The 24,542-nt window shown below is 39.3% G+C and overlaps 1 protein-coding gene across 1 annotated transcript in view; it reads left to right on the top strand.

Annotated features, from left to right (window-relative positions):
• The window catches only part of ipo11 (importin 11), a 144,207-nt gene that overhangs the window by 21,581 nt on the left and 98,084 nt on the right, over positions 1–24,542 (top strand). The window contains exons 6-14 of the mRNA XM_061729353.1: positions 4,990–5,122; positions 6,876–6,934; positions 8,787–8,835; positions 17,262–17,332; positions 17,476–17,668; positions 18,359–18,511; positions 19,025–19,068; positions 20,903–20,993; positions 22,330–22,377. Of these exons, the coding sequence (XP_061585337.1) occupies positions 4,990–5,122; positions 6,876–6,934; positions 8,787–8,835; positions 17,262–17,332; positions 17,476–17,668; positions 18,359–18,511; positions 19,025–19,068; positions 20,903–20,993; positions 22,330–22,377 (841 nt within the window). The remainder of the gene's footprint in view (positions 1–4,989; positions 5,123–6,875; positions 6,935–8,786; positions 8,836–17,261; positions 17,333–17,475; positions 17,669–18,358; positions 18,512–19,024; positions 19,069–20,902; positions 20,994–22,329; positions 22,378–24,542) is intronic.

The raw sequence follows: 24,542 nt of genomic DNA on the forward strand, positions 1-24,542 counted from the left end.
ACCGTGCTCTCTCCTCTGTCATAACGTACCAGACTGTGTGCCCAGCGTGCCAAGAGTGCAGTTTCAGCAACACGCTCAACCCGCTGGGCCGAAGCGATCTTGGCTCACTAAAAGGCATCAGGTTCTGTAAATATTTTCATTGACTATTACACAGCAACACCTTCTAATACTATTTCTACCTTTTGAGATGTTTCTTTCCACCATCCTAAAGCTCCGGTTTCAAAATATAGTTGTTGGAATTTGTAAAGAGAAAAAAACATTAAGAAAATTAGGCACTTTTACATGAATGTTGGAGAATAAAGTCTCAAGACTCATTGAAGTCTCAAAGACTTAATTCTTTTGTTAATTTTCCTTACATCTCAATTCAGGCAAGTGTGTGAACATGACAGAGACACCTGTGGTGCAGGGGCAGTATTCGTCTTTCACGCATCATTAGATGGGTTAGATATTCAATTTTTGAAGTCAGTTTTCTCACATCATGTTGTATTCTTTAAACAATTCATCATGTTGCACGTAGATGCAACTATCAACTATTTTGGTATTTGACTAATCTGTTATCTTTTGGCTAGACAGATGAGCATTTACAACTGAGATGGAAAAAACTGAGATTGTGTTTTTATGTAATGCATCAGTGCTAGAATTTCACAATAACATTTTGTTATTAATATATTTGATTATCATTATTATGTTAGAGATGTTCTGATATAATTTTGTCCCTTTCTGATGCCAATTCTGACACCTGGGCTTGGGGTATCAGCCAAAACTGAGTACTGATCTGATACCAGGGTTATTTTAATCGATTGATTTATTTTTAAATAACTAGTTAAACTGTTAGTGTTTTTTCAATTAATATGAAAAAAGGCTATTAAATAAAGAAATCCAGGGATAAACCTTGCATGTAAAACACTTTGACATTTGAATTCTTCAGAGGTCCAAATGTCCATCGTAAAGCTGACTGTCTGCATTTCTCTAAGCTGACATGAAATATGTCTTATTTGGAGAGGGTCGTTTCCCAGATGTATTTCTGACCCGAAATTGTGACAGATGTTCAGTTATGCAGTGAAACCCAATATTTTCAACAACCAATAGGCTGGTTATGTTATAAAATTAAATCTGCATTTTTTTTTTTTATCTCATCATGGCGTTTTGTTTCTGGCTGTCTTTGGGAACGCCAGGGTTTTGTTTATAAAACGATATCAGATGGTGCACAGACGTAAATACTCACAGATGCCAAATATCCTCACTTTCAGCAGTGTCAGGGAGCATTAGTGATACCTGGATCACAACAACTCGACTTTTGTAGCCCTGGAATCAAACGGCACGTGTGTCAAAAATAGCTGTGATGGATGGAAGCTGCTGAAAACATCAGTTTTCTACCCCCCTTTTTTTTGCTGCTATTGAACAGTCTCCTCAACACTTCTGTTTTTCCAAATGAGAGGCCAAACTATCAGGCAAAGCTCTGCAAGTCTACCGTGTACAGTGTCAAACCATTGTCATTATGCCATAAAACTTTACATCAGGGTAACAAACATGGCCTGGTACTGCAGTTTATCGTAGGCAAAAGGGAGTTATTTATCTCATTATTATTGATATCTGTCAGATTTCTCTTAACAGCTGGGGAGGAGCCACATGCACCTGCTATGCATTGGTTTGTGGGACGGCAGCTGTTCAGACTTCTTGACATGGTGACATTGCTGTCTCAATGTTATAGAAACGTGCCATAGGGGTCTTTCAGACATGACACCGACATGATCAGTTGTCATCCCATAAGCACGACGTGTCTGAAAAGGGCTTATGGGTAGGGTATTGAGTTGTACATTTGTTATTCTCTATGGAAGTGTCTTTTTTTACACCTGGGTAGCACCTCTCTCTGAAAAACAAAAACAAAACACTATTCTGGCATACTTTGGTCCAATTATCTTTATTTACAAACTTAAGGCATTGGTTGTCAGTTTTGTGGTATGGTTGAAGTTCTTGAGATCAGATAAGCAATTTTACTCTGCATTTTCATGATCCACTGGGAGTTGGGTAACGTGGTGTAATTTGTTCTGATTATCAGCTGAATATCCAACTTCTTTAAACTCTGGGTGACAGCAGATGATGTATTAAAGAATTTCCTGAAATGTTTGAATTCCTTTTTCCAAAGCTTGCATATTAAATGAGTTATGTTAAACTAAAATGACACTGGCTGCCTTTCCTGCTGATTTTCTTATTTTATTTCACGCCATATTGCTTCCTTAATAAAATTAAAACGTCTGTACAGCTGCTTTCCTTGTTAGGAAAAGTTTACCAACTGGAAGTAAAAATATGAACAATGATAATAAGTTAATCATTGAATCAACAAAAAAGACAAGATTCCAACCAACTACCTGCCACATAAGATGGATATTTTGATATTGATGATTGATATGTAAGAGTTTGCAAAGGCTTTGGTGGTGCTTTATTTATATATTGACTATTTCCACCACTGTTGCAGACTAGTAATACATAAACTCCCATTGGTTTATGTAGCTGTTATCTAATGCCCCTTTTGCACTAGTACCACCTCAGCTCGGTTCTACCCGTTTTGCCCTTTTGCACTAGGGCTGAGACGGGTAGAGCCGCTCCAAGCCGATACTTTTTTCTGTAACCATTTCAGCGAGGTTCTATATGGGGCTGAGCAGGGACTATTTCCGACGTCACCACCCTCCGCGCCAGTGATTGGTCGGGGGGCGGGGCCGTCAGACATTTGAATCAGGAAGCGGGAGTCGGAGCGAGAGCGACTCGCGGCGATTTTATTATACAGCACAAACGTCTGTTTGGTGATCCAACTCTGAGGTGCAGATGTTCATAAACCTGGTGGCTGTCGAGAAAATTAAAAAAGGGATGTAGACGGGCTGTTTTACTCTCAGCCGCTCGCGGCTCCAGCTGATTTCTCATCAGCGCCGACATGAACAAAGGGGTTGCGCAATCGAGTACGTCACAGCAGCTTCACCCCAACCCCCCCACTTCTCCCCTGGCTGTGGAAAAACAAACGGGTAGAGGCGGGTAAAGGCGTGACGAGCCGAGCCGGGCTGAGCCGAGACTAGTGGAAAAGTACCAAAAATGTTTAACGCGAGGTAGAACTAAGATTGAAGCAACTTTGTATAAATGATTGACACTTTCTGATGCCAGTCAAAATGCAAATAGGCAGCAATGGCAAAATGGATATGATAACTAGCACAGACCATCATTCCAGCAAGCTTTTGACCACACAGAGAGAATCTATATTTTCAAACACGGGAGAAAACTGCATCTTTGCATTTTTATTGAAGCATAAAATGTGCTTGTGAAAACCCACAGACATGTTCATATATGGCTGTTTTGTCGTGACATTTAGACCAAAAAAAGAAATACCACTATATAAATCATGTATGATTATTCAGAATAAAAATACAGAGTGCGGCTATTTGATGTATACTAGTCTTGCCCCCTGAGGTGTGATGTGCGTTCAGAGATGTTTCCATTCCCTTCAGAGTCATATTTGAATTTGAATGAAGAGACATCACCTGAGGTAGTGTAGCCTGTCAGCCCTCAGCAGTCTGCTTCTTCCTTTATTTCGTTTCTCATCAAAAAGTGCAGAATAACTGCCCAGTAAATTATTTATTTATTCATTTATTTACGTGTTTGTTTATGTTGCCTAAACTCTGCTTTTGAGTAGCAATAGTGGGTCAGTATCCAGCAGAATCATTATTCTTAGTTTGAAGTAATGGTCAAACTGCTTTCTCTTTGCATGGCTTTGGTGTAAGCTGAATAGGAAATTGTCTTGCAGAGAAGCAAATGGTTCTTTTTTTCCCCCTTTTATTATTGACATTTGGCCCTCTATTACTTTTGTCGGAGTACACGTGTGTTGGGATTTGGTACTGTAGAGTTATTCAAACCAACACATTTGCCTAGGGCCAGCAAAATTATTGGATTGTTAGATGCAATATAGAACTGAATTACCTGAATCAGCCATGTACAAAACTGCTTTTTTTTTTTTTTTGCCTGTAACCTGTGCTTTATTATCAGCAGATTGGATCGAAGCAGTCAGTTTGCCATGAAATTTCATGTTAGACGGAGCCACGTTAGTGTATTTGTTCTGTGGTTTGTGACCTGAGCTCCTCTTTCAGTTCTTGTCGTCGTTTCATAATGTTTATCAGTGTGGTGGGATCTTGATATGGATTGTAGTCGACCGTACCTCAGGAAATTACATTAATCTTTGGAAAGCCTCCTCTCCAGCTTTACTGATTGTCTCTTTTTTATTAATGTGAAAACGCATATGATACAACTGGCTGTCTTGGTAGCAAACAACAAGCCTTCCGTTCCTTTGCTGCAACCTAAAACATATTTTGCAGGACGGTCTTGTTGCCTGTTTGTTACAGTATATTAGGAGTCTTGCTGTTGATCCTTATTTTCATTTATACATACGTATGTATGTGTATGTGTGTGTATATATATATATATATAATTTTTTGACAAGTTTTCATGTTTGTTTTTGTTTGCTCTTTGTAGAAAGGTAGAAAATGTAGTATATTTATTTTTCATGTTTAACATGTTAACGGAGTGTCTTGTTTGCCTTAGGCATTGTCATTATTAAATACTTGAACTTTAAGACCCCATTGTGTTGCCATTGAGATTTAATGGTTACGGCTTTTCTGTTTTTATTTATTCAAAGCACCAAAAGCATATTCCAAAAAGTTGATAGCCTTGGCAGGTGTTATATTTAAATCTGTTCAGCTAAAAGTTGACCTTACTTATAACAACATCACAAAATGCATCTGTCTGCACTTACAAGATTATCGTTTTATGTAAATGCATCAATAACTGCTGTAGTTTTCTTTTGTTTCACGTGCTGTTTACATGCAGTCAAATCTGCTGTGCTTATGCATTTGTTTCTATATTCACTTATTCAGCAAAATAAGCTTACATGTGTATATAGAACAATGTTTATCTGTGTGTGACTGATCATACCGTTATATTTGTTGCCAGCTGGCATCAGGCATCTACAGCTTTGCATGTTCCCTGTGGAGCCATCACACCGACTGCTTCCTCCAGCAAATCTATGCCAGAGATGAGGCTGCAGCGCTCGGCTCGCTGGAGAGAACACTGCTTTCTCTCAAAGGTAGCAACAACAGTTTTGAAGAACCTCGATAAGAATCATCAATAAACACACAATACAACTGCATTGCCATGCAAAACAATTGCATTTACACATTGCTTGATTAACTGCGCAATATTTCCGAAAAGATGTGTGAGCTCCTTGGAATTAACTGATGTACTGCCTTCATGTATCATAAAATGTGATCTGACCTTCATCTAAGTCACAGAAACACAGAAACACTTATTAAACATTCAAGCCATGGACCAATAACCAGTGAAAGCTAATTGGAGTCAGTATTTTGTAAAGCGTGAATCCAATTAATGAAATAGGATTTACACATTCTAGGTTGATAAAATAACAATGTTTTAATTTTGCTTTTCATAAGAAGCATCGGTTGATGGGAACTATGAATTGTGAATAGGAGACATTCAGAAAAAAAAGAAGGAAAATTGATCTGCATATACATATGACTTTGTTTTTCTCCAATGTCACCAATGTATAAAATACGCACAAAAGGACATAAAAATATTTCTATAAAATGTCTCTTTTAATATGAGACCAACATTTCTTAACATTTTTCCTTTAACAACCTGTCAGAGTAGATTAAATGTTCAGTAATGATATAATAATAAGGAATTAAATCATTTCCTGTGTTTGTCACCAGTGTATAAAAAACACCAAAATTATTCAAGACATTCATAAATTATTCCTAACAATGTCCTATGAATAACTCATTCGCAAATATAATTTCTACAACTGCATAATTTCAAAGCAGACAAAGATTCGCGCCCCCCCAGAGATCTCTGGCGCCCCCCCAGGGGGGGCCCGGGCCCCAGGTTGGGAGACACTGGACTAGGGCATCATTTTGAAAAGTGATGATACGCAAGTCATTAAACATGCAGTGTGTCCAGGGTAGAACACCATTGATCAATTGGTGCCTGAGACTTGCCAAACGGCACCGTGCCAATCTGCAGGGCTACTGAGAAGGGTTGTGCCGGCTGATGAAACCATGTGTAACCCAAAAAAAGGCCCAGCTTCTCAACATCAAAACATCATCCTTGTGATGAGGTACGGTGGAGGGAGCATCCTGGTTTGAGCTTCAGTCGCTGTCTCAGGCCCCTCAGACCATTAAGGAGGGTAAATGACTCTCCACATTAACCAAAATATCCAGCAGGATAATGTCAGGGTGGATGTCTGCAGCTAAAGCTTAGTAGAAGTCGGGTAATGCAGCAGTGTCCACCTTACCCCCGTGAGCCTAAATCCAGCATAGAATAGCTTTAAAAAAAGAACAGCTGCCGTTCAGAGTGGCTCAGTCAGAGCCCTGACCTCAATCCTAACACGGCGTGGTGCGATGCTGCCGTCTGCACTGAAGCAGCTCTGTGAAGAGGAATCCTCAAAAGTCCTTCTGAATCTCGTCTGGTCCAGATCTACCAAAAGAGCAGACGGAAGCTTTTCTTCCAACACTGGGATGTTTAGTGAGGCGTGTTAAATAAAGACCCAACTTACAGTTGTTTTTAAGTTGTTTGTGCTGTCAACTGAACCCTTCTTGTATTTGGTGGTCATTGTGACTTAGATGAAGATCAGATGGCAAATTGATGCAGAAAACCCGTAAACTCCCAAGGGTTCGCATAAATTATTTGCCGTTTTAATGTGTTTTTGTTCATTGTTTTATTTCTGGACAAATGTTATTATTAGTTTTGAATTAGATATGATCAGTTTATTATTTCTAACAGTCGTGTGTTGTCTTTCTTTCCCCCCTGTTTTCCCTTCTTAGTTCTTCGCAAATTGACAGTTCATGGATTTCAAGAGCCACAGCAGAATATGGAAGTCATGGTGAGTTTTTAAGTTATTTTATCATGTCTGCCTCAGAATCTCTATTTTCATGTTGGAGTTTTGGTTGAAAATGACTAGCGTCGCACAGCGCTAAATCTGGATGTTATGATGACTGGAAAAGCCTAAAGCCTCATCTGGGTTCAAAGAGCCGAGAGCTCTGTTTGAGGTCTCTCCCACTCCTAGGGTAAAGAAACTCCATCTCCATAAAATTGTCCTTTATGTTTAGTTTAAATCTGCCAAGGAGGGACTGGAAAGGAAATATATATATATATATATATATATATATATATATATATATATATATATATATATATATATATATATATAGATCCCCCCTAGTTGTTTTTTTAATGGCTCTTGACTGAAGTACTCAATTTCAGTCAGCTGATATATTTTGCATTATATATACAAAAAAGCCAAAGACAGATAAAAAAAAACCTCTAAATACTTTAATAATTTTAGAATAAAAACACAGACATCCGGAAGGTTTGAAGTTTCATTATTTTGAATGATTTAGTGAGTGAAATGGCATTAACTTGTTTTGCAAAAAAAAAAAAGAGAAATGTGAGCACAAAATAAATAAATGAAAATAGAAACTTTAGTCCAGATGCCTTTTTATGAAACAGCAAACTAAGATCTAGATATGCAAAAGAGGGAAAATGTGAAGTGGAAGAACTAAGAGGAAAGTTTGTGCATAGAGCAGCTTTTAGAGGCAGCAGTCACAAACTGTAAAAATCTAAAATGGCCAGCGTGTGCCATCACTGCAGCATCGTTGCATCTGTTTAATTTTACCGCTGTGAAACTCAAACGGGGGGACTGGTGTTTGAAAATGATTCCCTCATTTGCTCTTTTGAACATGGCATGACAGAGCACCATGTAATTATGGGAGCTTTTATGCCTTTAGATATTAATTGTTTTGCAACCTGGTGACCCCAAAGGCCGTAACTAATCATCAATATAATCCCAGTACTTTATTTATGTTGAATTTTGCAAATTTTAAGATGGCAAATGGCCATAAACCATAGAGTAAAAATGTAGTGAACTCTTTTTCTAATGACAGTATACATTCATATCATCTCACTTTTTTATTTGAATTTTATTTATTTAACTTATTGTCTTTGTTTGTTTGGGCCCAAAGGGAGTTACAGCCCTAACTGTTGTAGCAGAGCTCTCACAGAGCAGGAAGGTGTTCAAACTCTTTAACTTCTCATCTCTCCTTCTTTTTTTAAGTGTATTTGACACCTTTTGCTTATCACTGTTAACTTGTCTCATTATTATTATATATTCTTCATCATTACTGTCTGTGTACTATACATTTTCAAGCCTTTCTTGTCATGGCTAATTAGGTTCAGTTGTTTTTTTCTTTTCTGATGTCATGCCATCTTCCTTCTCAAAATTCTAAATGTGTCTGAACAAATTTCTGTTATGAACCGTGTCCTGTTATCAAGCTTTATTTTGTTTCTCCCCGTTGTTTCCTTACTGTAAGGAGCCGTTAGCTGCTGGCTGAAATGTGTTTGTTGCGTTCGTGATTAACGACACCGCTGCTGACCTTATGGATGAACATTAATTCTGAATTAAACCGATTGTACCTCCATTTATCATCCAATTTCTTATGCTAAACCACTACAGCAGCAGGCGATAGAAATTGATTCTCTGTCATGCTGTGCAGCTAGTCTCGCTTTTATTTGTGCTCACGAGTGTAGCGGCGAGCCGTGCTCACGTGAACGGGGTTCTCGTGTCAATATATGTGCTCCTCGGTAGTTGTTGTGTCGCAATCATGAGTTATTCAAACTTCAGAAATGTTGAATGGATTGAACTTTCTCATTTCTTCTCATTTTCTTTTTCTTTTCAGGGTTTCCTGAATGCCGTGTTTGAAAGACTAAAACAGTTCTTAGAATGCTGTGAGTACTTACTCGTCCATGACTCTGAGTCTCTGCACACCTCAGTAAACAAACACACTTATCAGTTTTTCATCCAAAGATGCAGACGGCATGTACTTAAAAGTGAAAAATTGCCAAGAGTCTATCTTATAGAAACGCTGCATAATCTAGCTGTCAGAAGTTAAGATGTTTATTTTTAAGGAGCAAACTTTTCAAGAATCCCCCCCCCCCCCCCCCCCCCCCACACACACACACACAGCTTAATGCAGGGGTTCTTAACCTTTCTGACCTTGGGGCCCAATTTTTTCAGTACAGAGTGGCCCGGGGCCCATTAAATATTAACACTGTATAGCAGGGGTATTCAACTAAAACTTTAAGAGGTCCATTTAGAGAAAATGTACTCAAGCGAAGGTCCAGAAACATCATAATATATATATATATATATATATTCATTCATTCATTCATTCATTATCTTACCCGCTTTATCCCTTGCGGGGTCACGGGGGTCTGCTGGAGCCTATCCCAGCTTATTTTAGGTGAGAGGCAGGGGTTACACCCTGGACAGGTCACCAGTCCATCACAGGGCCACATATAGACACACAAACCATGCTCACAATCACAATATATATATATATATATATATATATATGTATATATATATATATGTATATATATATATATGTATATATATATGTATATATGTATATATATATATATGTATATATATATATATATATATATATATATATATATATATATATATATATATATATAAAAAGTGCACATTTGCCACTTAACATGTGTAACTTGAATTAAACATATTTTTTTCTCTTAAAAATAAAATAGATTTTATTTTATTTTTCAAATGCTATCTTATTTTATTTCTCTACCAGCAGTTTGAATTTCCCCTTTTCTTTGTTAATTGTCTCAACACATTTTTATAATAAATGAATATAAACACATCTTAGCAATTGAACAGTTTTGCAGTTTCTCTTTCTTCCCCTCTTTTAATCTTATGCCCCCACTTTCTGTCGTTCAGTGAGAGAACTGAGCTCTAATTTCTTCTGTCAGGACTTTAAATCTGGGCTGGATGGTGTCAGGATCTCATTGTTGAGCCTGAAACGATATTTAGTTTTAATTATGTTCACTGTGGAGAAAGCTGCTTCACAGCTGTATCTGGACCCAAACATGGGCAGGATGTTTTAAGATGGTCAGTTTATTTTCTGTGACTTCAATTCAGACTTGAGTGGATATGTTTGATGAAAAACACTTTTGTCCCAGTGGGAAGACTGAACCAGGATGAATCTGTCCATTCCGGGTTGAACTTTCCTTTCCACCTGTTACACTTCTCATCTCTGTAAGAGTCAAGCTAATTACCGTATTTTGACGACTATTTGGGCGCCGTGTGGAAAGGCGCACCCTCAGTTTTGTGTGTGTCATTTCTGGATTTAAAACACACACACACAGCGCGCAGTGTGGAAAAGCCCCGTACACGGAGCGGCACCTTACAACACACACACACAGGCATACAAGTGTGCATATTTAAAAATAGAGCGAGGACAAAACTTAGTTTGACTTTACTTTAAGTTATTTACATTAATAAGTTGTCAGGACTCAGTGTGTCGGGTTCATCCGAGCCTGATCAGCTGCGACGGGCACAGCCCGCACCGCAGCTCTCTGGTCGCGCTGCAGCAGTCACTTTCCGATGCTTTTTCGAAAGCCCGAACAGTCCAGTGCAGCAGACACGACAGCCCACACATCTACGTCTACCATCTTTCACCAGTAACGACGGAGCTGCCGCCCGAGCTGCCGCTCGCTCGCTCTGGGCGCAGACCCAAGTAATCGATCCCTGATCCTGGTAGTCCAAACATACTCTGTGCAAAATGGATTTACTCTGTAAATACACACCATTTCTCTTACTATTACACGTACAGCTAGCTGAGTGTCTTTTTCATATTTGGTCGGGAGTTGCTATGCAGTCCTGCGGCCCCAACGGCCCACACGTACAAAACTGAATTCTTTTTGCGGCCCACTAGGTGGCGCTCGCGGCCCAAGTGTGGGCCGCGGCCCTATGGTTAAGAATCACTGGCTTAATGGAAGACCTATTAATCCCACCACCCACCCACTATAATCATAGTACAGTTTAGATGGATCTTGCTTCAAAGACGGTCAAGCGGATCCAGGATATGTTTTTGTTTTGCTGGTTACACAGATCCTTAAAACGTCCCGTCATGTTAAAGAGTCACACGATTTGTAGTTAACTTGTACTGCCAGAGGAGTTTTTCTAATGCCACTTTTGCACTAGTATCGGTTCAGCCCGGCTCCGCTCTGCGCGGTACGGGACGGTTCCACCCGTGTGTTTTCGCATTGCCAGGGGAGAAGTGGGCAGGTTGGGGTGAAGCTGCTGTGACGTACTCGATTGCGCAACCGCTTTGTTCATGTCGCCGCTGATCAGAAATCAGCTGGAGCCGGGAGCGGCTCAGAGTAAAACAGCCCGTCTGCATCCCTTTTTAAATTTTTTCTCCTCAGCCACCAGGTTTATGAACATCTGCACCTCAGAGTTGGATCACCAAACAGACGTTTTGCGCTTTATAATAAAATCGCTGCGAGCCGCGAGTCGCCTCGCTCTGACTCCCGCTTCCTGATTCAAACGACTGACGGCCCCGCCCCCCGACCAATCAGAGGCGAGGAGGTGGTGACGTCAGAAATAGTCCCTGCTCAGCCCGCAAAGAACCTGGCTGAAATGGTTACAGAAAAAAGTATCGACTTGGAGCGGCTTTACCCGTCTCAGCCCTAGTGCGAAAGCGCAAAATGGGGCCATAGCGGGTAGAACCGGGGAGAAGTGAGACTAATGCAAAAGCGCCATAACCATCACCACTGTCCACCAAGATGGGTAAATCGGATATTTAGACCAATCTCAAACATGGGCCTACAGTCACATGTGACTCACATGAAAGAGCTGCCATTCTTAAATAAATAAAATGTATTAAAATATTATGAATGATTGACAAGGAGAAAAACAGAATTGAAATAATCAATGAATAGTTTTTCCAGTAAAAATGCTTTTATAGACGTGACAGAATTTATTAATCAAAAGTCTGACTGTAATTACAGTTACAGGAATAATATACAACAACCCTGTAAGCAGAAATTTGATTTTTTTTTTTATAAAAAAAGGCTAAAAAATGGTGACATCATTGTCCATATTTTGGCTACTTGTGGTGGCTTTTAAGTTTGTTGCCTGGTTGGTAATTGGTGAATGGTAAAGTGGAACTTAATAAATCCTGTTTTAACTCCACTCTGCTGATAATCGAGCGCTTTTTGAGTAACAAATCATTCTGTCTTCACCTGATGGGATTCATTGTCTGATGTGGGGCAAATTAATTTGATTCAGGATTGCAGATGATGGAAAACTGCATCAACTTTTCTAAATATCTGCCTGTAAAACCACAAGCTCCAAGGAGCTTCATTGTTATGCTGATTTTGGGATCTATGCAAAACATATAGTTGTCCAAAATGAGTTTCAGGTTTGTGGAAAAACTGAAACAAATTCATATTTACTGGTAATGTGCCATGTAAAGTACTGAGAGTTTTGAGCATCATAACAGAGCCAGACAACATGGAGACGGGACTGTAGTTGTTTAGGTTCACCCCAGGTCACCCTCTTTTAATAAGGGAAGAATAAAGGCAGATTTCCAGACCTTTCATGAGTGAGCGTTGAGAGATTAGGGATTTTATTGCACCACCTTGATGTGTCAAAGGCGGTGCAATAAAATCAGCAACTAGCTTTATAAAGTACAGCTGCAGATTACCCAGACCTGCCGACTTTCAAATGTCAAGGCGTTTGAGAGCTTTATGCACTTTTGAAGCTGTGAATGGATTAAGCCTCCAGCAGTGACACACTGAGGGATCATCTGAGCAAATGGTAACAGAGTCCTCACAAGCAGTATGGAGAGACTTAAATGAGGAATCCGATGCAATTAAAGACTAATTAAAAATAATGATTGGTAATGAAAAAGAATGTGTCTGCCTTATCAGATTTATTTGTGGCAAAGCATGGCAGGAGCTCTGAGGGATTACTTCCAGCTGAGACTGTTCCGATGTCATCACATTTTTGATGCTTTTACGATTATGTAAGGGAATCTGTTTTTGTTTTATTCTCAGATCAACTGACCATTTGTTGTATGTGTGTTGAAAATTCAGCCAGTTAGAGATGTGCACTAGCTCTCATTGCTATTTCCCATGCTTTGCTGAACTCAAGCACAGGTAAACTGGACAAAGTGGGAGTGAACCAGGCATTCTTTCTGCTTGTAACCCTGTGTTTTTTAATAGGAGAATATTTTTCAATTATTTTTGTAAAAACAAAAACCTGCTCAGAAAAATGATTCTTGTCACACTGAATTTTTGTGTTTTTGCCAATGACAGCTGTCACTGGGACGCATTAGTCAGGATTAAGTCAATTAGTGATGTCTCTACTAGGCACTTCAAATTAGGTCTCTCTGTTGCCTTGAACAGGCTGTGTGCTGCAAAATGTGCTGCAATTCGGGCCCAAATTTCCCGCGCTGGGCTGCGGATGTGACGTCACATGACGCTGCATGCGCGTTCTCCCCGTTCTCCCGTGCCGGCTTCGCTGTTGGCTGCAGTACCCCCGACGGCCGTCGTGGTGAAGGGTGGTGCTAGAGAGTCTCATTTCTTAAAAGGAGCCTAATGCTCCTTTAAGTGTTGTTGGATCATCTTTGGAGGCTGAAGGAATTTTGAAATATGCTAAAGCAGTGATACGGACAGTTTTGGAGACCTCAACATCAAGAGCAAAAATCTCAAATTCTTTACTTTCCTTATGCCAACAGGAATAAACACATGCATGTGAAACGTATTCCTGATAAGAGTTGCAATGGAAAGTCTCTCTATTTGTCAAAAGCTTCCCCAGCCTCTTTGGTCTCAACTTTAACCCATTTTGGAGTTTAAAAAAAAAAATTTTCATACAGGTTTGTCATAGGAGCTCCTAACGAGTATGAGATAACGACTCCTTCAGCAGCCATTGCAGCTTACGTTGGGGGATAAAAGGTGATTTCAGATACCAGCCACAACCATCTCTTCCAATATTTGTTGTGCTGATGGCAGTGGAGACAGGAGCTGATATCTGTTGATATCTGGGCCTTGCAGATAGGAGAATCTGCAAGGTAGCTGTTTGAGAAGAATCAACTCTGCACAGCCTGATAAATTTGTGGTTTTGGACCGTCTTTGTCCTTAATTTAGATGTCTCTCTCTTTCATGTTTATCCTCAAACAGAGGCCACAGGTCTATTTTTAAGCACTGTTGCCAACTGTTGGATGATTTTATGTATCTTTAAGACATAAGGAGATCCCCCTCAGTTGTTTAGTCATCAGTTTGTGTGTGTAGATTAGCAGATTTGGCTGCTTCAGATCCTGACTCAGAGCCTTTCATAATTTTGCATAACACCTACTCACGTTGCAGACTGTCACATGCCTGCAAACAAGGTACTTTGTTGGATGCAAAGTCAATAAAAAGCTATGGTATATTGATTTACATAATGCCTGATCTGTACAAATCTTAAACAAGCAAGGAAAGCAATCTTTGAGCCACTGCAAATTAGCAGTTGTTTATAGGAATTAAATATCTTTATAAAGCCGAAAGAAACGACCACAACCCTGTCTGGTATTATCTTTGCTGCTTTCATCACTTAAATTTACTGGAAAGTAAACCATATGGGATATTTTTATTGACTCTAGCTGGTTTTATTGGGTCAACTCTTATATGGGAAGGAGTGAGTGATTTATTCTGAGTTCGTTTATGGCACTTTGTTACATACACCATAGATGCTACGGGACTCTTAATATGTGAAGTGGCCATTTAACTTGAGGGTTCCTCTAATCAAGCTTATTTTAATATTTGTGCTATCTAATCATCCTCGCTTTCACTTCCCTTCTCCTATTTTGTTGCAGCAACTATTAACAGAATAATATTAGCTCTGTCGATTGAAAGTGCAACTTTGCTGCACTATTTCTAGATCAGATTAGGACATTAGAGACCATCCTTTTTCTGATACAAATATGCCAAAGTCCCAACTGTTCTTGATATTGATTTAACCGTAGTCCCAAACTGACTGATGTCCCTTGACGTGAGCCCCAGTGAAATGAAGTTTCACTCGGTAAAAATACGATTTTATTTTATTATGATGATATGCAAAAAGTTTGTATGATCTGCCCTCCGTCTTGGTGTCTAGGAGGATTTTAGAGGTGCGTTTGCAGCAAAAAGGCGGAGGGAAATGCTCACCTTGCTTTGGTTGGCAGAGCCATGCTCCCAAACGGAGATGACAAGGCACTTAACTGTCTCAGCTGCCAAAAAAGATGGATGAAAATTGTTCAATATTCTGATCGACCACAGTGCTTTGCCAAAAGCAGAGGAACATTGAGGATCCAGGCCAGTAATGATGGAAGTCAGGTCCAGTCTCAAAGGCACAAAATGTCTCTTAAGACAGTTTTGCACAATTTGTTAATGACTACAGAGAGAACATAAGTTTAAATTATGATGTACATCGATCTTTTGTGTCAACAGTGAACCTCTCAATGACGTAAATCTCAGGTCATGCAATAACTCTCCGGGAAAAGTCTATTTACATCGAGAACAGTGTCGGGATCTAGTCATTTTTATCACATTTGGTCCCAAATGTATTGATGTAACTGGTCTGGTAGCAGCTGAAAAAAAGGTAATCTGTGTGGTCCAAGTAGAAGTTTCTGATCTGTTTAGTGATTAGTCGGAAAAGGTTTGAGTGTACCGTTAACACAAGTATATATTGAATATTTTTTGACTATGGAAGAATTTTATGCATCATTTCGTTATCGTGTCATCAGATGAGTTAATTCATGATGAAAATCCTCATTCATTAAAGAAATTCACAACATTTTTCTTACTGTCAGCGCTGGTTTGGCGCCCTGGATTTGCTCATGTCCAATAATGTCTGTAAGCAAGAAACCTGTTTAAATTGTAATGAAGTGCAGCACTGCTACAACATGGAAACTTAATTCCTCTCAAAGTTTAAAGCATCATTAGTTCGCATTTTTAATAATGTTTGGGTCTGATTTAACAAGCGTGGTCTGAGTGAATTACTGTGAATTACTCAAAGGGTTTCCGCTCAATTAATTCACTCATTTCAAAATATAATGTGGGTCAGATGACACAGCTGTAACTTTGATAATCTTACTGGATAGAAACTTAACATTTTCTTTCTTTTTTATTACATGAAAAAAAAGAGATGTGGTAAGGATCGATCTGGATATACTCATTACTTAAAACGCACACAGAAGTTGCTCTGTCATCGTCTGTGTTCGTTTGGGATTCGGTTGGATCCGCTACAGACGATAATAATAATAATAATTTGCTGTGACAGGGGAAATAAATGAGATTTTTTTTTTAAATGATCCACAGTTATAGCTGTTGAAGGTATTGTGACATCATTTTTAAAATGCTTTTAACACTATTAAAAGTCTTGGCCAACATCCCTCAAATGTGTCTAAAAGGGTGTAACAAGAAAAACTTCACTCTAGTACTCCATTCCTGGCTTTTTATGACAGTGTTTTTTTGCGCCGTGAAAAACGGGTCCTTTTCCCCCTTTCCTGTCAATCATTGCGCCGCTCCTCCTCCCAACCTCCTCCAACCCAACTGCTACACACTTCTGCCGGCGTCTCCACACACACGCGCGCACACCGAACCACAAACACCCACACACACAGCCCAGACAGGGCGACTACAGCCCGGGGATGAAGTCCGTGCGCACACCGAACCGGACTTCTAACAGCGGCGTCGGAGAGTTAAGCCGGGAGCGACAGGCGAAGCATGCACAGAAAAGCAGTCCACCGAAAACAATCATAAAAATAAAGGCATGCAAGCAGCAGTGTCCCTTATCTTAAGTCCAGTCAGTGGCCGCGGGTCTTCTTAGCAGTTTTCCTCCGGTGATGAGAAGAGAAGAGGCTCTAAACAGCGCCGTGTTAAGCCTGATTTATGGTTCCGCGTTAAATCGACGCAGAGCCTACGCCGTAGGGTTCAGCGTACGGTGCGCGTCGCCGCGTAACCCTACGCCGTAGGTTCTACGTCGGTGTAACGCGGACCATAAATCAGCCTTTATGGTGCACTGGAGAGGCGAGGAGGCAGGGAGCTGGGTGGAGGGGGCGGTGATTTAGCGGGCCGTTACGTAACGGCCCGCTACCAAACCAGATGAGCCGTTTTTGCATAGTTATGCGGAAAATCCCAGAAAGCACACAATACACTGAATGTTAAAAGTTTGTTGTTTTTTGGGTGTAATTGATGTCAAGACACCCAACAAAACACAAAAAATCAAGAAAAATGTGTTTTTCATGTCACTATCCCTTTAATGTGTGTAATTGTAATGTGTTTCAGCTTGGCTTTATTGTATTGTTTTTGTGTTTCAGGCCGTCAGGTTGGGTCAGAGAGCACATGCAGAGAAAAACTGGAAAAGACAATCATATTGTACACTAAAGTTGTAAGTCTTATTATTCCAAAGCATGATGATGTAAACTATGAATGCATTTCACAGTTTTCTAACCAGTTGCTGCTTGTGGATCTGTGTAATATTTCCATAAAACTTGTCTCTCTGTGCTTTTCTGTCTCCTGTCTTCTATGCAGTTATTAGATTTCCTCGAGTACCATCCATGTGCATTTATACCATTAATCCAGCGCTCCCTGGAATTTGCAGTCAGCTACGTGTTCACCCCTGCAGGAGAGGGAGTGACCTTTGAACGCTTCATTGTTCAGTGCATGAACCTGATCAAGATGATTGTGAAAAATGATGCCTACAAGCCCAACAAGAATATTGAGGGTAAGGTGTTAGCGCCCCTGGCTCACAGAGAGGAACTTGCGATGTGAAGGAAATAAAAACAATGTAGAAAAGCAATTAAAGAGTTCAATTTTTTTGGCTCTGATATTCCTAAAGTAGTCAAAATTGTTTCATTTGAAGCAAAAATATCTTTGGCAAATGGTCAAGAACATATATCTTGATTATAATTCATAAATCTCATGAGATAGTCTAAAATAGTATTCTGTTTTTCTGGAAACAAGGCATTTTAACATTTCTTGCAAGTGAGTTTTTGCAGTGTAGAGAGATGTCCAGCACTCGCTTCTGCTGGACCTTACTTATGTGGTCAGTAAGTTAAGATGGCCCGGGGTCTCATTTCCAGAAAATCACTCTGCCAAGCAACCATTCTCATGGGCCTCATGTTTCTTCATCTGCTCATCTTCACTAAAATTGAAGTTGAGCTGCTGAAAGTATCGAAAATGTACTTCATTTTAGTAGCTCAACTGATGCTGGAAGATGATTTACATGCAAAGATTTAATTCTCTTTTTATTCTTCCCTCTTGTTTATTTGAGCTTGCACTTTTGTCTTCAGTTCTGTACCGTGAAGTCAGTCGAGAAAAATGAGCTTAAAAGCTAAGGAAACGGAACATAATACTGTCTGTCTTTTTTTTCTTCTTATTTTCGTTCACTGCCACTCCTCTCTCCATCCGTCAGAGAGTAAACCAGAGAGTCTGGAGGCTCATAAGATCAAGACGGCTTTCTTCACCCACCCCACCTTGACGGAGATCGGGCGCCGGCTTGTCTCTCACTACTTCCTTCTAACAGAGGAAGAGCTCACCATGTGGGAGGAAGACCCCGAGAGCTTTGGTAATTTCACGTCCCCTAACACAGTAGTTTTGACAAATCTTAACTGGAGTTGAGAGCTTGACAGTTTATGACGTTAACAACGTGGCTGTCAGTGCAGAATTTAGAAGAAACCGTCAATTGTGATTAATATGTGAAATGTAACTGGAGATGGAGTTTTTTTTTTGTTAGTCCTTCAAGATGCATCTTAAAAATACAAATGTTATCATGAAGTTCCTGGTGTTGGTGCAGAACTGGTTAATGAGTGCAAAAGTGCTCAAGTCATCTTTATTTTATTTCTTAAACTTTTCTGTAGCGCTCTGTTTTTGATTGATTTAACTAAATTGAAGAAATTGTCTGCTTTATCTTTTTTTATTATCTAATTTTTCTTCTTTCTTTTATTTGTTATTGTTATAGTTTGTACAAGTTTTTTTTTTTTTTTTAACTGATATGAATTTTCTTTCCTTGTGCTTGTGTAGTCTTAAGCACACAGACTGGCATTTTCTTGCTGTAAAGCCTTTTTCATCATTTTTATAGCTGTTGAAGAAACTGGTGGTGACTCTTGGAAATACAGTCTACGGGTAAGTAAAAACAACTTTACTCACACACATACAAATACTTTCCAACAAAGGGTCTGTGTTGTAGATCTAGATCTTCAATAAGCCAAATAAAGATGGGGTTGAAATGCTCAGTGGTGACAATTTCACAGTATATGAAAAATACATACTGGAACTCATTACATTAACCATATGACAGATTGTACAAACACTAATTCTATGTAATTAAATGTTATGTCTTGTAAAGATAGTTACTATACCAAAAACATCCAAGGATTTACGTGCTGGGAGATTTTTCTTTACAGAAACGCTAAGCTTCTTAGCCACCAACGTGTTTGGGGCAATGCAACTACTCACTTGGAATTAAGAAACCATTTGTTATCAATAGTTTAAAGCAGAAATTCACATTTAACGTCAAGGACCTTGTAAAGAAGAAGTATTCTACAAGTCCTCGCTGAAATAAGTAAAGAAGTAAAAAGCAATTTATAACTGAGGTGTTTCATAACAAAGTTAGTCAAGAATGTACTGATGGCGAGGATCTAAGTCTACCAGAGAAGTTTATTACAGTCTCTCGACTACCGAGCGAGGTTGGGTCCCACGGGTCTGCACCCACACCGACGTTCCTAAGCAGGAAACCCATCTTCATCGTGACAGTGCTGTGAAGTTTCCTGTGATTGACTGATAATATTCCATAATGTGTCTTCGAAAACTTCAAAGCAGTGTTTTATGTGGGGGCATTTAGAAGATCGTATACATTAAAGCATGATAAAAGCATTTTGTGGTGCCTGCAGCTTTACAGCTCATCCCTGTGGCTGAGTGTAGTTACTTGGCAGGGGCTTATATTTCACTCTTGCTTATGACATAATCTTTTATCCTCTCTTATTTTTTTTTCTCTCTTTCTGCTTGTCATATCTTTTCCCTTCTCCACTCTGTGTTTTGCCCCCCTAATCAACTTGCTTTAATCATTTTACATAACAAACGTTAGCTTTGCTGTGTTTCTGTCATTGAACCCTGGGGTCTTATTAGTTTCTTTTCATATTCATTTAAAACCTTTTTTTCCCCACAGAGTGAAAGATTTATAAACTTGATTACTTTTTTTTTGTAATTTCTTGGGTTTTATTCTTAAATAGGGATTAATTTGATATAAAGTAAAACATCACAGAAGTACATTTTCAACTATAAGCTGTAGTGTCACAGCATTTGAATTCTTTTATCCTCGCTTGTATATGCAAACTGATTTTCTTTCTTTTTCTTTTGGGAGGTTGTCCCTGTTTGGCTTTTCTATTAGGGCATTTGTCATGCTCAGTGTGGTTCATAAATCAAATGTCAGAGCACCTGTGTTCTTTATACGGTCACCAGTTTTCTCCATAGACGATTTTCCCCTTATCAATATAACCTCCAGTCTACGTCGTATTTGCTCGCTTCTCATAAAATTGGATTATGTTTTCAGAGCAGAAGGCTTAAACTGACATGAAGAATATGTCACGACACTGCGGGGAGTCTATTATGTATGCCCTCGTCACAGTTCTTGGATCTTTTTATGCACTTGAGAGTTTTGTTTTGTGACATCTGAAACTAACAAAACCAATGAAGTAGAACAGGTCTTTATTGAAAAAAGTCTCACAAATATCAGTTTCATAGTCTTTTTATTATTGAACGGGGAACTTGTTTTATCAGGAGGAGAATGAATGTCTCCCAGGTCAGACATGAACATTTAATACGGTACTTATTCGTGTGGTCAACCGTCCACATAGATTGGATGACATAATCAGAGGTGGCTACAAATATCTTTGTGGGTCGTAATCACGATTGGTTATTAACTGTCCTTTTGTTTCCCGTGTACTGTTTGTGTCTGTAGCCTTGTACGGAGGTGCTTTTCCTGGACATCTTCCACAACTACAGCCAGACGCTGACACCGGTGCTGCTGGAAATGGTCCAGAATCTGCAGGGTCGGTGAAATGTCAGATAAGTTGTTACCTGCTCAGCCAGCCTTTGCTCCTTTTTTGGCAAATTTAAAAAATGTGCTTCTTTGGATGGTAATACCATTTATAATCAGTTTCTACTTAATGTGGTAATAACATTTATAATCAGTTTCTACTTAATGTGTTACCTCCTTGACAAACACTAAGGGGATCCCCCTCATTTGTCAAACCCAGTTATATCAAAATGTCACAAGTGTAGTTTTTGTTTTCTTTTATTAACTTTATGCGTTGAATAGGTTAAATTTGGAAATACAGTAACGCAGGTAGTTAATACTCATGTATTTCATATCACATGCAACACAAAATAGGCCTCACACTGTTGTTGTGATGTTGTTGTTTACTGTGAGAAAATTATCCATATTTTATGGATCAAATACGATGGAGCACGCTGCCTTTTTTCTTGTAAGGCTCTATCTTGAGTGCGCCATCTACAGTCTTGACATTACATTGAGGTTCCCAGTTCCCTGGTGATTACCACTACACACACACACACACACACACGCACACACACACACACACACACACACACACACACACACACACACACACCCTCTCTCTGCCCACTGCTCGTGGTCTCCTGGGTAAGTGGCATGTACAGTAGCTCTTGTTCCGTTGCAGAATTAATGGAGCCATTTCTCACATAGAAGGATTACAGAGGTCTGCTTCTGCTTTTTTATCCTTTTCAATGGACAGAGTGGAAATTGGTTCTGTTGGTGTAAGGAAAGAAAGCCAGATTGAGTAATTAGCTGGCTGAAAGAAAGCATGTATTGATTGTGAAGCCTGAGTGCAGATCAAGGACAAATGGAGAGAGAACAAACCGGCTGGTAACATGACTGAGGCGTGATTGACATAGTGGGGTCAATGCCTCTTGAAATATCTACTGCATTCTGATGTGCTCACTGGCCCCATGACATTCTACACATCTTTGTTTATTGAAGGGTATTAGTGCAGGGCATAGTTGGCTGACATTATTTGATTTGATTAGATTTAGATTAGATTTTCCTTTATTGTCCAACAATGGGGAAAATTCACATTGTTACAGCAGCAGGACAAAAGAGAAGAAAGAAACAGGGACATATAATAGCAGGTAATACCACCGGTATCAGCAGTTGTATGTGGGCTTGTAAAAAAAAAAGAAGAAAAGATTGCACATTATTATATTATTATTATATACAGCTGATATTGCACATGAATTACTGCACATTATTATTGTAAGTACCGGTACTATTCCACAGTTCCCAGTCCGTAAGTGTGTGTGTGTGTGTGTTGACATGACATCCAGTGTATTTTTGTGTCTTTGCAGGTCCAACTAATGTGGAGGACCCTGTTCAGTTGCTGATGAAGGATGCAGGTCAGTGAAAGAGCCGCGTACTCTTTCTGGTTATAACGTCCACATCGTTGCATGACAATCTTAGTTCTGTCTTTAGAACTGATTTTGGTTGCATTTTTGTGATGTGATCATTGTTACAACACTCACCTCACACTCTTAAGATGTTTGCTAGAGCTTTTTTTTGTTGTTGTACCTTTCAGAACTTGTAACTCTTCTGCAGGTCTCATGGGTCACCGCTCATGAGGTTTATGAAAAACTCATTGCGTGTTTAGATGGTCTTTGTTAACTGGATGACAGCAGAGATCTCAGCAGCGTGCTGACACTTTATTTGATGAAACGGTCAACAGCACTCGCGTTATGAAACTGTACTGCAGTCCTGTGAGCCAAGAATAACTTTCTGTTTTATGTTTACGACTGATCTTCCTGGTGTTTGATGTTTATGGCTCTGTCTTTATTAATATGATACCACTGCAGCCAAGCAATATAAAAGTTAAAGTTGAACAGTATTAATGTGAGTTATACCGATAACAATTAGGTTTGAGTTAGTTAATGGGGACTGAAGTAGAAAAGGGTAAAGGTTTATTCCCTCTTTGTCTTTGTGCTCATTAGTATACAGTACATTTAAGTATTTGTAGCCCTCAATATTTTGTATTTAGGTCGTTAACAATTTTAATGTTATCTACAATAGATGTGGTGTTTTTAATTTGTTCTGTTAGAGCAGTGTTTCCCAACCCTGGTCCTAGAGGTACATTGTCCTGCATGTTTTAGATGCTACCGTGCTTCATCACACTGTGATACAAGTAGCTGAGTCACCAGAGCTGTGCAGAACTTGATGACGAGCTGGTCACAGCTGGTAATTTGAATCAGGTGTGCTGATGCAGGGTGGCAAAAATAAAAAGTAAGTGTATTTGTGAGCCACTTCAAATGTTGACCACTGTGCTATAAAAATGTAGTAAACAGATTTAAGGGGTTTCTGCGATAATCAAGGGTTGACGTATTGCAGGTAATTGTTCTGCAATAGATCCTGCAGTGGATTATTCTGTAAAATGGCGTAAGAAATCAAAAGCTGTTTTTAAACGACACGCTGACAATGCTATTGAATAACTGATGAAAGTGAGGGTCAGCATTTAAGACTTCTTCTGAACTGATTGATGTACAAGTGATTTATAATTTTCATTCCGATTGATCAGTCTGAGAGATGTTACTCCTCCCTTCAGCAATACCAATTCTTGCTACTGTGTATAACTTTTGAATATTGATCTTTTCTGGTTCTCCACCCACCTATAATTCTTTTGGTCATCATAAGTGACATAAAATACAATGTTAGAAGCTACTTTGTTTCTTTTTTTAAATTATTTTACTAAAGTACTTCATGTTTTACAACTTGGTTTCATACATTTCTTATCGTCACACAACAGGCATTGACTCTTGACCAGCGACTAACATCCCCAGTATATTCTGTCCACTGCAAAGCCTGCATGTCATCATTCATGAGTAGAACTACTTGAGTTTAATTTCTGGAAATATTAATTACTCTCCCATGAATGGAACAAAGGGTAAAATAGGTCGCGCACATCCAATATCTCAACAGGTGCTGGTCTCAAAGCATAGATCCAGGAAAAAACAAGAGAGGAGACTGCACACTTTTGCTCCCTAGTGCAGATTTATTTAGCACATCAATACGTCATAACGTTTCGAGCACAGTTTGCGTCTGAAGAAGAGCAAAATGTACTCGAAACGTTACGACGTATTGATGTGCTAAATAAATCTGCACTAGGGAGCAAAAGTGTGCGGTCTCCTCTCTTGTTTTCTCCCATGAATGGAGCAAAGTGTACTGTGAGACCAATCCTTTCGAAAAGCATCTCCATTTCTGAGCCATATTCCTCAGTTGCACATTTTCTTTTTTCAGTTGCAGCTCTTAAACAAGTCCAATCGGCACCACGTAAATCTACTGGGGGGGAGGGGGTGCTTTACATAGTGAAAAGATGAAAAGTAAAGAGGAAGAATTACAAGTTACAGTGCAGTGGCATAATAAAGAAAAGTTGCAGTTAAACTAGAGTTACAGTATACTACTGAAATTAACATTTTGACTTAAATAATTCAACCAAAAGCAACTGTAAACAATGATTTTTATAACTTTGATTTAAAGGAACTGAGGGTTTCAGCATTCCTACACTTTTCTGGAA

The sequence above is a fragment of the Cololabis saira genome, chromosome 9 (assembly GCF_033807715.1).
Source record: "Cololabis saira isolate AMF1-May2022 chromosome 9, fColSai1.1, whole genome shotgun sequence".
NCBI lineage: Eukaryota > Metazoa > Chordata > Actinopteri > Beloniformes > Belonidae > Cololabis > Cololabis saira.